The sequence below is a fragment of the Chaetodon trifascialis genome, chromosome 13 (genome assembly GCF_039877785.1).
Source record: "Chaetodon trifascialis isolate fChaTrf1 chromosome 13, fChaTrf1.hap1, whole genome shotgun sequence".
NCBI classification, from domain to species: Eukaryota; Metazoa; Chordata; class Actinopteri; order Chaetodontiformes; family Chaetodontidae; genus Chaetodon; species Chaetodon trifascialis.
The window spans coordinates 5,545,001-5,559,548 of record NC_092068.1 but is presented as its reverse complement, the minus strand read 5'-3'; the positions used below and the strand labels follow the sequence as shown (position 1 = coordinate 5,559,548).

Sequence of the window (14,548 nt, the reverse complement as noted above, 5' to 3'; positions counted from 1 at the left end):
GCATATGTGAAGGCACCCGGGTTATATATGTCTGTCTTTCTGTTGGTGGTTCAACCTGTTCGTCCTGCTCGCTGCAACCGGATAGTTTGCAGCGCTCCTTGTCATCTGAACACGTGCGTCCCTTTCTCTCGATCTGCGTAACGCAGCCTTTATGTGCGCGCGCCTTAAGGACACACACGTATGCACAAGTTCGCGTGCGTCCAGGTGAACTTATAGCCAGCACTACGCGCTTTTCTCAGGCTGAAACAGTGGCCACCAAATGCGACAGACTTTGTTCACACACACACACACACACACACACACACACACACACACACACACACACACACACACACACACACACACACACACACACTCCTCCGGTCTGTAGTATATGCAGCAGTGCTATATCTGCACCCTCCAGTGAGCTCCTGTCCGCGGCTTCCCTTGCCCTGTTTTGCGTCCACCTCTCTCTCTCTCTGCATATTGCTTTCATTAGACATCTCTGCCTCTCTCTCTTTCACTCTCTCTCTCTCTCTCGCACACACACACACACACACACACACACACACACACACACACACACACACACACACACACACACACACACACACTCCTCCCTCCCTCATAGTGCCTCTAGTCCGGCCCCCCTGATCTCTGTGTCCATTGGCTTCCACTGGGTCTTTTTCTCATGTCCAGCCCCCCCCCTCCTCTCCTCCGCCCCCCCCCCCCCACCTCTCTCTTTCTCTCTGCCTCTAATGACCGTCCATTGGTGTTGTTATTGCGCGTCCCGTCTGTCCCTCCTCCCACTCCCACTCCCACTCGGGTGCCTCGGCCCTGCCCATGTTTTTGTATGTCGGGTGTCTGTCCATCGCCTGACGTTCAAGTTCGCCGGGAACGTCACGTCCGTGCACTTGAACTTGCACAGCTCAGAGGGGGGGGGCGGAGGGGGGGTGGGGGGGGTTGAGGGGAGGGGTGGCGGGGGGAGGGGGGGGGGCTTTTGCCATTTTTTCCATCTCTCTCCCCTTCTCTCTCTCTCCATCTACCTCTCTCTCACTCTCTCTCTCTTTTTTCTCTGCTCTCCTTTCTCAAAAAAGCCATGACGGCGATCCCGCGATCCATCTTCGCCTCCGCGCCATCTTTGTATTATTTCTAATTTATTTTATTTTTTTTTCTTGTGGATGTCAAAGGTGTTGGATGAAGATATTTTTTTGCCCCACCGGAGTCTCCTCTCTAACCCCGGCTCTCCCCGATGTGATCCGCGCTGAACGCCGCCGCCTCCAGCCACCATGTCTCGCCGCAAGCAAGGCAAACCCCAGCACTTAAGCAAACGGGATTTTTCGCGTAAGTAAAGATGAAAAAAGAAAGGAAAATGTCACTTCTGGCTCCCCTTCAATTCATTCAGCAAAGGGGGTGAAAAGGCAGCGAAACAGGAGCTTGTGGACACCAGACGCACCGCTCGGACCCGCGGTCAACTGGACTTAACAGCGTGGAGAAAAAGTGCGACACATCCGTGCGTAAAAGCCGCTCAGAGATCCCAAAAGCCAGAAAGAGAGAAAAAAGTTTTGTGTGTCGGTATACACCCTTTATTGCTTCTCTGTTACACGGCGAGAATGTGCATTTATCGGCTGTTAAATGCACTCGCTGTGGCTCCGGTGCCCCCACGGTCGCTCCGGTCAGTGGAAACGCGCAGGGCTCCCGGTAGCAGAGCGCGTCCTCTCCGCGGAGCTTCGTGGAGAAATCAAACCCCCGGAATATCGCTGTCTGATAAACTCTGCGGGCAGGTTTTTCATCTGCTCTCTCTCGTTCTATTTTTGGATTATTTTCAGAAAAAAAAAAAACTTGGAGGTGGATTTTTGGATCGAGGGGGAAAATCTCGTGTCCGACTGTTTACAACTGCCCCCCTCTACCAGCAGCTCGACAGTAGAGACAACACAAATCGATTTATTTTTACACAGCTTCAAAAATCCTAATGCCTCTTATGTAAAGGCTGTTTATTGATGTTTAGCTTAGATGAGAAGCTTTCTTCCTAAACAGACAGCAGAGCCGCTGCAGCCCAGAGTTAGAGGCAAGAAACACAGCAACAGGACAGCAGCATATCTGGTCCTACCGCTTTTGTTATTTTTCTAGTAAAAGCAAATTTGGACCAGCAAAAAAAGTCCAACTTAAGATTCTAAAGCTTCGTGTAGAGTGAAGGTAAGACACAATCCGTTCATTGGTGTGTTGCAGCTGCAGTGTGTGAGGAAAAGCGACAAGATCCCAACTATTTTTAGTTGAGTCGGCAGAATCCGTCTTTACGCACGGCGTTTCTTTTATTCCCAAAGCTTTATTTTTTCCAGCTTACTAGACGCACAGGTCTCATATGTGACGAGAGAGCAGATAAGTGTGTTTTGGAACTAAGGGGCGATTAGCAAAGTGGCGTTTATCACCGCACCATGTGCCACACTGTCTGTCGCCTCGCAGCGTTTCAGCGTCGCTCCAAGAGTCCCGCAAACAGAAAAGAAGATAGTTGAGCATCTTTACGTTTAAGTGTTTGATTATGTTTCGGTATGTTGACTGGCTGTCGCCTATGTTTGGTTTGGGCAGAGGGAATGTGTGTGTGTGTGTGTGTGTGCGTGCGTGTGTGTGGCCCCGGCTGGGTGACAGCGCAGTCACAATGGCCATGTGCCGTCGCTAGGAGGCAGAGCGCGATCAGAAAATCCAGCGCTGAACTTGAACCTGATCAGTTTCACCGCCACCCCTATCTACACGGGCTACTATTTGGCGATCTCTTTAGAATAAAGGGAAGGTATACAAGTCATGGGGAGGGAGGGGGAGGAAGCAGAGGAGGGAGGGAGGGAGGGAGGGAGGGAGGAAGGAGGACCCCCGTATCCAAATCTACAATTCCTCTTCATCACCTCAAACCCACCTTTTCTCCTTGTATCTCATTTTTTTGTGCATCACAGTCTTACATAGATGCAGGCTGCAATCAGCATATGCAGCTACGCTGTAATATGCCTGCAGACCTCGCCTTTTACCCCCCTCAAACTTCACACCACACACACACACACACACACACACACACACACACCACACATTTCATTTTGCATTCAGATTCACATTTGTCACTAATGGATCTCTCACGCAACCACCCATCCCTGATTATTTCTCCTTTTCAGCCCCCGCATTCTCATCTTCTATATTCTATATTACAGTTCTATATTTTTATTGGATTGTTCAGCATGTGCTGCATTCCCACTGTGTGCTTCTTAACGGCATGATCAGGGTGAATTTAAGCAGCAAAACTGAACAGCACTCATCAGTGTCACAACTCTACATTTTCTCCTCCAGATAAAATAACTTTATCAGTAATTTTCATATTTTGCTAAGATGGAAATATATTTCAGGTTCTTTATTTGGGTCTACCTTCCCACAGTCACGTTTTCTAGTTGGACCAGTTTTGTAGATTTATCAGACAGGTGGAACTTTTTGCTTCCAGCTTCATGAAATGATTTCTAGTTGGGAGTATACTTATATCTTTATTTTTTCCCATTATTTTCCCGCTTTAGGAAATGTGATTGGATTGTAATGCATGTTTTGATATATTAATATGGTGTACAGACACGTTAACCTCTCGCAGTTTATTTCACCCAGTTGTACTGCCTTAAAAATAGACTCAAATCACTCATTTGTGCTTGTTTTGTTTTTATTCAAATGGAACTCTGTGCAATGAGACCTGCTTTGTTTAAAAAAAAAAAAAAAAAAATTAGGTTTCTGTCCATCCACATGCTCCATTAAATCAAACAAAATGTTTTTTTCAAACCCCGGATATCCACCCTTGAGTTCATCTTAAGAGGTGAGGGGCTTATGCAGCTTTCATTACATTTTTTTTTGTTGTTTTATCCTGTGAATTTAATGCCCCCCCGGGAGCTGTTGTGTAACTTGTGGCATTGTGTTGACCTGAAGTTAAATCAAAGAGGAGAAGGGTGGGGAGGAGGAAGAGGAGAAGGAGGAGGAGGAGGTGTTGATAGGGTGGAGGGGGGTAGTGGTAGTGGTGTTGGTGCAAGCCGGGAATTTATCATGTTATCTCCATGTCCCAGTTTGTGCACAGATGTCGCGCAGGATTGCAGCGTTCAAATGATATTTCCTTGAGGGGATGTAGTCCAAATTCAGACCCCCCCCCCACCTCTCTCTCTCTCTCTCTCTCTCTCTCTCTCACACACACACACACACACACACACACACACACACACACACACACACACACATACACACTTGTGCATTTCCACACACACACGCTCTTACACATGCATGCACAGGAACCCTATCCTTTTTATCAGACAAAATCTGTACCAATCACCCAGACAGTGAAAATTAAAATCTATTTTTTGACTCTCAGTGGTTTTAAGTTCATTAAAATGTGAAATTGGCGGCTGAGTAAAGAAGGTCAACATGCATTAGGCGGCTAGCACAGAGTCAGACTCTTCACCTTGGACTGGAAGATTTCCTTTAAAAGAGGGCCAGTGAATTATGTTCTCCCGTTTCGCTTCTCTAATTCAGCGGGCCGCTCTGTTCACACTCCTCTCCCTCCACTGCAGGACGGTCTGAGCTTGACAAAAGGCTTCTTAAAAAAGTAGTCAGGAGTTAATCCGGCCTTGGAGGGGTGAGGAATCGGGTTGAACGGCTCATTTTGGGGTGATTTCCTGCTGTACAAGCGGCTGGTGTCTAAGAACTATAAGTCCGGCACATGTAATCGAGGCCGAGGGAAGAGTTTTCCTTCTCCCTGACACACACTCTCTGCGCTGCCTGCCTTCCTTCTCCTATCCCGGGCACATATGTTGGACATGTTTGTGACAGCTTTCTCTTCTGCTGATTACAGGATCAAAACCTGTACAAACAAGGTTAGGCAAGTCAAACTCATCCACATATTTAGTTTTTTGGTGAATGCTGTGTTTAAGCATCATTTTCGAAGCGTCCCCTGTCATTGGCTATAAAATTGTTATCTTTGAGGAATCTGATTTGAGCTTTGCAGCTATTCGGGATATTCTTTCCCACCATTTACTCTTATGATGTGTGATCCAGATCAGCTTGCATTGTAATCATTTTTCCTGCATTACATGCATTTCTATCATTACAAGGCACATTTTCTCACCCCGTTATTGTGTACACCACATGTCAGGCTTGTGTTTAGCTTTGACTCTTTAACTCTCATCCTCTATGTGACAGAATGAGAAAGGTCGTGTGTGCACTCTTCTCTTGTCATCTATTCCCACAAAATAGTTGTATCAATAGGTTTCAATTACAGGAGAGACAAAGAAAAATATAAATGAATGGTTGTTGCTTTTTTGCCACCTTCTAATTTCTTCCTTTTTTTCTTGCTCACTCTCCCTATTTCCTCCCACCCCCCTCTTCTTCTCCCTCTTCCTCTGTGCTCGTTCCCCCCTCTGCCTCACCAGCAGCCGAGCCCCTCTCCACGGCCATCGTCTCGTCGGAGGAGCTGTCGGAGCGCTGCTCGGAGCACTCGGAGGAGAGCGGAAGCCTCAACGGGCACCACCCGGGCTCGGCGGTGGGCCGGCTGGCCCGGCTGGGTCATGATGCTCACCCCTCTCTGGAGCAGGACCTGCTGACCTGCGGCCAGTGCCAGGCCACCTTTCCCCTGGCGGACATCCTGCTCTTCATTGAGCACAAGAGAAAGCGATGCCATGGGCCATCCTGCCTGGCTGTGGGCCGGGGACTGGACAAGCCCCCCTCGCCCTCCCCTGGCCTGGCCCTCACCCCATCACCCGCACTGGGCTCCCTGCGCAGCCGGAGGCCCGTGGAGGTGGGCGTCCAGGCCACACTGGCAGATGACGACGATGACCGGTTCTCATCTCCCCGGGGGATTTGCCCCAAACAGGAGCCCCTCCCAGGTAACCAGACCAACTTCCACACCAACCAACATACACCACCTTTGTCTGGATTTGACCACAGTTACAGCAGCACTCACATTAAGAGAGAGGCAGCAGCTTGCTGAGGCAGTGGCTGCTACATCGTCTGTGCAGAGGATGTGATTATCCTTATATTGGCTTTTGTGTGAATAAGGAGCTTTGATCTTACAGAATATTAAAGATAGACAATAAGCAGTTCTCTTTCCTCAGAACATTTTCTGAAATGTTATTTGTCAAGCGATAAATGAACTTCACCAGCCTGTGAGCAGCTTTCCGTGTTGAGATTCTACTTTTCTAATTGGCACGTTGTCATTTTGGGTGTGTGCATTGCCCTAGATGGGGTTTTTTTTATGGGTGTGTGTTTCATGCAATGCCAGATCTTGTTTTTGTATTGTCGACACAATGCGCGTGTGTTGTCGTACCACAAGCCAGCACAGTCTAAAGTCTAGTCTACATGTTGCAGATGATCTCCATCCAAACCTTGTGTGGGCTGTAGTCGTCTGAGCAAAGGGTTTTTAGGGGAAACACACATACCAATCCTTGCTAAGGCAAGAAATCTGATTGGCTGAGACTTGTTTGAGGGGGGGCTTGGCTGTTGTCAGACAAACAACAACGGAGGGACGTCACAGGTGGGGAGGAAACCCGAGAGAATACGCCTCTGTTCTCTATTGCAGCTGACACAAAAGCACACATACTGGTTTGATTTAGGATGGCTTTGTCCTACTGTGTGTGTGTGTATGTGTGTGTGTGTGTGTGTGTGTGTGTGTGTGTGTGTGTGTGTGTGTGTGTGTGTGTGTGTGTGTGTGTGTGTGTCCAAATAGTCTTTTGTCTTTACTGACTAGTGTAAAGGCCAGCGTGTATCTTCATGTGTGAGAGACTGTGTAAGACAATGTAACGGATCTTATCATCAACCCAAGTCTGACCAATTATCCTCCCACTGATCTACTGAGTTTACTGCAGAACGCATGTGTGTCAGTGAATGTGTGTGCGCGTGTGTGTGTTTTCCCAGTATACCCAGTTTGGCCATGGTGACCAAATCCCACTGGCCGGTGGCAGAGAGACATGTGTGACCTTGAGTTTGTGTTACCACTGGTCAATGAGTGAGTGCACTTGTGAGACCACGGTGTGTGTGTATGTGTGTGTGTGTGTGTGTGTGTGTGTGTGTGTGTGTGTATGCAGATGGAGGACCAATGGCTGAACTGTATGTGTGTTTGTGTGTGATTTTCAGTCTGGGGAGTAACTACAGCCTCTTTCTTGGATTGGGTGTGCGGAATGTGTGTTCTTGCATAACGTGTGTGTGTGTGTGTGTGTGTGTGTGTGTGTGTGTGCGCGTGTGCCTCTCTCTCATGTGGCCCTAGCAGATGTGTCCTGCTCTCGGTGTGGTTTCCCCCTTTCCACTGCCACATCTTACCCAACTAAATGCAGCCCAGCTCTCCATCTCTTTCATTCTGTTCCTTCTCTGAGTTTACCTCCATACCAAACTTCATAGGTAAAACGCACAATTTTCCTCCAGTTTTATCGCCCCCTTTCCTTTCTATCTCCTTTCCCAGGACAAGAATCAAATGAGAGGCAAGCAGAGAGTGGGAAAAGCCAGTTTTAGTTTTGCTCTTAGAGGGAAAGTCGTTTATTTAAAGCGTCTTAACACCACTAATTATTTGTTGCAGCGCCATTTTTTATCTTCCTCGTGCATTTTAATTAGCAGTAGTTTTTAGTGGCGGGCTGCCTGTACTAAATTAGCCGTTGCAGAGAGACAGAGAGGGAGAGAAAAAGGGGGTGAAGATGAAATAGAGCAGCGGAAACACACTAGCAAAATACACACTTTACCACTTTGCTCGTTGAATGCAGCGCAGGAATCCTAAATGTTGCAGTTTGTTTTCCATGTTTTTGAGGAAACAAGCAAAATGAGCTGTTTGAGGCGCTGCTTGTTGTTTCTTGTAATTGATTTCAGTTCTCACAATTTTTGCAGCTGCAGCAAGTGGAGATGAGGAAAATTGTCAACAAAGATGCATTTGACCTTTGACCTTTGGTCTTTGCTGCCCAGAGACACATCTATCTACTGTATGTCATCTGGAAGGATGTTTTTTGCCAAAGCTGCTTGTGTCTCTACCATGACTATACATTTCAACACCCACTCCCACACACACACACACACGCACTCTCACAGACACTCACCAGCTAAACTGGGTTATTAGAGCGATTTACATCATAATACAGGCGTCTGGTTGCCTCAATAGCGTTGTGTGTGGGAACGTCTTGGTAGGAACAGCTGTACACTCAGACAGGAGAAGAAAACAGGACAGCAGTGTTATATATCTTGTCTGATGTTGACGTCAAGCTGAACAGCAGACAGACCGGGCGTTATTAAACGTGTGGAATTTTAAATCGAGAAGAAAAACTCTGCCCCAAAAAGGATCCATCTGCAACGAGGAATTTGTCATTTTATTTACATCAATCCTCCTCAATCGGCGCTTTTCTTGGACCTTCTCTCAGCCACTGGACACACACCAGTACAAACACCACCTCACATACTGAATTAGCGCAACACATCCATTCTGATAGCTGATAATTAAAGCCAGTATTTTCCTCCCCCGACCCCAGCTTTCATCCTAATTGACCCCAAACTGTCATGGTGAAGTAAATATGTGAAAGGCATACAAAAAAAAAATCTGGTGGAATTTCAGCCGCAATGATAGCCATCCAAAAGCATTCCTAATGACAAAAAAAGGAGGCGAGGGAGGAATGCGTGTGTGTTTCTTATTTGTAAATGCTGGCTTGGCGTACCACTGTGTCTCGCAGGTTTCTCTTACAGTATATAAAGCCTCTGCTCAGCCAGCAAGGCATCGGAAATACCAATAACAAGAATTACATATGCAGAAAAAGCGTAATTTCAAACCTCTGTTTTTTTTTACCTCAAAGACTAAACATATGTCAGTTCAATACAGGTGATCACCCTCAATATTTTAAATTCAACACGCTCGTCTGTATAGCTTAATCTGTTGGTATTTACATGAAAACATGATCCATCGTTTTCATTTTATCCTCTTGCCTTTTTTGGGATTTTACTATTCTAATGAGAATTCCATTTTAAGTTGGCTTCTTTGAATATTTTTCATCTTATGTCGCAGGACATCAGACGCCCTTTGCTTTGTCCCTGCATATGCAGCCTGTTTTTCTGCATGCATCTGCCTATATAATGTGATGGCTGTATGGCTGCTTGTTGTAAAATGTGCATCTGCGTCTATGGTCAGAGTGCTACAGAGCTCCTCTGGCTGCTGCGAGGCTCAGAGGAACACAAAGCGTCGGACTTGTGCCGGAACGCTGCTATTTACATATCAAACAGCTCCGACTGAGACATTACCTGTGTGTGTGTGTGTGTGTGTGTGTGTGTGTGTGTGTGTGAGAGAGAGAGAGCACTGTACAGGCAAAATGCCGATCAGTGATGCAAAAAGGCAGCATACCCGCCCACCCACACCACACACAGACTCACACACACATGGCTAGTGTTCTCTCTCTTGCCCATTTATTCTATTAATCCCTGACTGAGATGAAAATTCTGATTATAATCCCTGAGGCGCCCCTCATTCAGAAACAGCATCGCTAATGTCTCAAAAGAGACGGGTGTGTGTGTGTGTGTGTGTGTGTGTGTGTGTGTGTGTGTGTACACTGGTGTGTGTGAATGGACATGTCTCGCTCCCTTTTTTTCTTTTAACTAAAAGTGGTTTTGATTGAAAAAAAAAAAATCTTGGCCTGAAAATTGAAATTTAGAATGAATTCTTTGCAGATTATTTCGACAGTAAATACAATTTCTGCTGTCCAGTTTGCCAAGTGATTTCTCATAATTAGCATCAAGAATTTAATCCTTCCCTCTATGGGAAATCACTCGTAATATGTGTGTTAATGAGCTGAAATTGATACGTGGCCAGTACAAAGAATTATTCATCATATTGACCACTGACTTTATTGAGCAATATTGACTGATAACTGCATTATTGTAGTAATATTAGCTCATTAACAAAGATACCAATACTTGTACACGATGATAAATCCCCAAATTTCTAGAGACTCATTCATCAGACACACTGATATTTTTCACCCCCCAAAAATCTGGTTTTCTGTCCTTCATTATGGGTGAGCCCATTGAAGAGTCATCCTGGCTTGAAGCCTCGTAACATGAATATTGTTAGTCTATGATCTAGTGATTAGCAATTAGCTTATCATCACTGGCTAATGCTACCCACCTCAATACACATTAGTGCATTTTTAACACCCATTCATTGTCTGGCTCCGTGTCAGATCTCTCTCTATCTCATGTCTATTCTCTCCCTCCTCTTCTTTTTTTTCATTTTCTCTTTTGGCTCATGTGTCCGTCTCTCTCCCTGCAACATTAGCAGTCAATGCAAATCCGGGACAGCCAATTGATACTGCATCAATTACAGTATGTTTGGTGTGTGTGTGTCTCTTGCTGTAGCACGTCCCGGCGAGCCTACAAAGAGATTTCACACACTGGCTGCCATTACTAATCTATTGTAGTTCTCCCTTTCTTTTTCAACATAAGATGTGATTTAGTGGACTCGAGTGCAGCATTTGAACTCCAGCGTGTCTCTCCCAGAATCTGACTGTGGAGGCATTTTGAATGAGCTTACTGAATGTAAACATGGTCGTGTGTGCAGAAAACATCAGCAGCAGGCTGACATATCCTGCAGCCACTGGAATGACGGGAACAGCTAATAATCTGCCACTGAGGCCAACAGGCTGTATTGTGCTTGATATTCAGGACTCTCTCTCACACACACACACACACACACGCACACACACACACACACACACACACACACACACACACACACACACACACACACACACAAAACTCTCCATAAACTGCATATTGACTGAACTGTTGATTATTGTCTTGCTGTAAGTGTGTGGGTGTGTGTTTGCACAGCGTGTCTGCAATCCAGACGGAACCGAAAAACTTGGAATTCACTGCTGACAAATTTTGGACGCTGTGATAAAACAAGGAAAGAAAAAAAAAGTGCTTGGTGTTTGCTCAAAATAGAATATGAAGCACTTCACATGAAAGTTTCTTTTCTTTCGCCTGTGCTGGGAAAGTCCACGTCGGTGAGCCTGTTGATTTGTCGTTTATCCTGTTTGGTAATGCTCACAAGCACACACACACTAACGCACACACAGACATATTTTGTTACATAATATAGTATTAGGGCAGCAGCACTGAATGGCTGAACTAGTCTGCTTCAGTCATGGCTCTTTATTTAAAGGGGTACTCCAGCAATTTAATATTGCATGTACCAGTAACACTGGCAGACTCATGAGAGACAAGGGATTAAGAGAGATTATAAAAAGAATGGTCAAATTTGAAGTAGGCACAGAGTTTGGCTCAAGCTCCAAAAATGCTGCATCCTATGTTTCCCACAATGCAACTAATACTTATTTAAAAGCACCTACAGTTGCAGTTCGTAGTGCAGGCTTTCTGCTATAAATTTGTGGTCTGCACGCCCGTGCTGAGAGAACCGTGATGATGTCACTCTGACATCATCAGGGTTTATTTGGTTTTACAAAGACACAGAGGATATTATTCCGCTGTTTTCTCAGGCTGACCGAAACCAGCATGCGGGTCCATCTGTCTAAAATCTGTGGAGTTCCCCTTTTAAGTGACTCAGGGTTAACCTAGAATTTGCCCAAGTGACTTTGACCTGCTAGGTCCGGGGCTGCTGCTCTGGATGTGAACTTTGACCTCTTTGTGGAGTGAGGAAGAGTAGAGACAAGAGAGTTTCCCTGTGCTGAATCAGAAGGCTCCCACATTATGATTTCAGCCGTTTGAAGATGGATGCTGTTCAGGCAACAACACAGTCACAGCCATTTGTTTTATCACCAGCCTTTTGTTTTACAGTGCAAATGGAATTCATCATTGTAGCAACAACGTGCAAAATTCTCTTATTTAACAGTGCAAAATTTTACAACAGTAGCTGGTGCCTCTTCCTCAGACAGCTGCACAGGAAGCGATGCATTTTACATGTGCGGTGGATTTGGAATAAATAGAAGAAGAGCAGGGCATGATCACCGCCACCGCAGCTGAACAGACAACAACAACATCAACATCAAAGGGTAAAAAAGAAAAAAAAAATCCGAGAGAAATACGTCACGGTGCCCACACACTTTGAATGACAGCTGATCCCTGGGAAACGCGGCGCAGACGCACCGCAGCAGCGATGACCAAAGATGGAGACAGATATGCAGAAAACAAAAGATCTCCCAGATTACGGTGGTCGGCAAGCCATGCTAAAACAATGACAATGGCAGAGAACAATAAGACATTAAAAAGACCAGTGTTATTTCCCAGTTTGCAGTATTTGCAGCCGTGACAGTGTGTCGGTGACGTGTGTGACGTCAAGCGGACTACTGTACGCGCTGTGTGATGGAGGCTTGTTTATTGATCTGACTCGTTGTGTTTATGCGAGCGATTCGACATCCACGCTACATCTACTCCTTCGCGGTGAGAGGGAAAGCTGCTGTTTTTGGCTCTCTCGCTGCTCGCTGTGTGTGTGTGTGTGTGTGTGTGTGTGTGTGTGTGTGTGTGTGTCTCTGTGTGTGTGTGTGTTTATTCCTGCGCACTCCCCAAAAAGACGCACACGCTCGGTCTGCTCAGGGGGTGCACATGTAACTCAGCTCTCTTATTATGTTGAAGGCAGTTGAAGGCCTGTTCATAAAACTGTTTATACACTACAAAGCTTATTTATATAGGCCACTGGATTACAGACTGGCTCTACACACATACCTCACACACACTCACGCACGCACACAGGCGCGCGTTCACTTCTACGTGTTCATTTGTCAGTGCGTGTCTTTGTATGTACCTGTTAATACTTATGCAGCATGCCTACATGTGTGTGAGCGTTTCAGTGTGGCACGAGTAAACATGAAAGAGTGTGTGTGTGAGCTGGCAGTGTGAATGCAGGACATCCCCTGGTGAAGTGTGCCAGGGCTGAGCTGGCAGTGTGTGTGTGTGTGTGGCCAGTATGTGTGTGTGTGTGTGTTCGTGTGTGTGTGTGTGTGCGCGCGCGCGCATGTGTGTGGAAGGGCCTGGCTCCTCGCTCTGGTTTCATGTTCCCCATTTGGCTGAACTACAACTACAACTGCAGAAGGGCAGCGCACACACACGGCAACTGTAACTGCGTGTGTGTTGATAGTGTAAGTAGAGCACATATAGTGCATGCACAGCTCTTTATGAGCGGCTTTAATCCTTTCTTTTGGCATTGTGAGTGTCAGCCTTTCTCGTCCTCTCACTCCCACCACCTTCCCCACTTTACCTCCTTCTTCTCAGCAAATGAAAAGCGCGTTTAGCGTCGAACAAAGTGATCCTCAAAGCAGGGTGACATATGTAATTCTTGTGATCCCAGGCAGCTCACTTGATATTTATTTTAACTGCAAACCTGCAAGAGGGGACAACCGAGGCCCCTGATGGAGTTTCACAGTTTGTTCTCCTGGAGGACAACACGCATGGAGCCAAAAAACAAGCTCCGTCATGTATACTGACGATGCCATGGATGGTAAAGATGCTGTTAGTATTGTTAATATTATGACAGGAATATTTCCTTAAAAGTATACATAAAAAAATCAGCTACATCTTCTGATGTCACACAGACGAGCATGTGTCATGTTAAAGCTCAAACCGCGTAATTACACGCGCTCCGTCCTCAGATGTCGAGGAATACATCATTTAATAACGTTTAAAAATCATACGCATACACACACACACACACACACACACACACACACACACACACACACACACACACACACACACACACACACACACACGGCATATAAGGAACTCCCCCATCCCCACCAGCAGCAGCACTGACTTTTGCCGATAATTTGCGGAGGCTCATTTGAATTTTAAGCGCTACTTTAATCTTCAAAGCTCAAATAGCTTTATGAATATGCATGCAGTGGGCAGACTTTAGTTCATTACCTAGTTGTAAATTCTAATGACCATTAGGTCCTCACAGTAATTGCCAATTGTTTTGCATTTTTGATTGGCCTATTACCATGCGCATTCGCGGCGCGCATCAGCTACGCTTGTCAGAGCCGACATGTCAAGGGGTGTTTGTGTGTGTGTGTGTATTCATGCCAGCGTGTGTATTTTCTCATTTGTGCCTTGGGTTAGAGACGTGTGTGTGTGTGTGTGTGTGTGTGTGTGTGTGTGTGTGTGTGTGTGTGTGTGGGCGAGCTGGGTGTGTTTTTTAGGCTAATATAAATGAAAGTTGCATTTTTTTTTAATTGTGTGAAGATTGAGAGCCGCGCCAGAGATTGGACATATTTAATTTACATGATGTCTCGTCTGTTCCCTCATTACACTGCTTGTCTCTCACAAACACACACGCATAAACACACGCACACAAACACACACCCAAGATATACCCAATGCAAACCATCTGGCTCTCTCCTGCATGTGTCCGTCTTGACATGGTAAAATGATTTCTCAATGCCCATCTCTCTCTCACTCTGTCAGCCTATTCATTTTCAGTGTCACCCCCCCTTTTCTGTTTCTCCTTGAACAAACAGATGTCAGATACTTCTCTTTTCTCTCTCCTCGGCCCTCCCCGACTCTGTCTCAGGCTGCCATTTTGGAGACAGTGATTCGT

The 14,548-nt window shown here is 46.0% G+C and overlaps 1 protein-coding gene across 2 annotated transcripts in view; it reads left to right on the top strand.

Annotated features, from left to right (window-relative positions):
* The first annotated feature begins 1,010 nt into the window (after window positions 1–1,010).
* The window catches only part of bcl11aa (BCL11 transcription factor A a), a 49,477-nt gene continuing 35,939 nt past the window's right edge, over window positions 1,011–14,548 (top strand). Inside the window, exons 1-2 of one of the 2 annotated variants that reach the window (XM_070977059.1) lie at window positions 1,011–1,323; window positions 5,418–5,867. In XM_070977059.1, coding sequence (XP_070833160.1) covers window positions 1,269–1,323; window positions 5,418–5,867 — 505 coding nt within the window. In that variant the 5' untranslated portion in view covers window positions 1,011–1,268. Of the gene's footprint in view, window positions 1,324–5,414; window positions 5,868–14,548 lie in introns of both variants that reach the window. The other variant, XM_070977058.1, reaches the window with a different exon arrangement.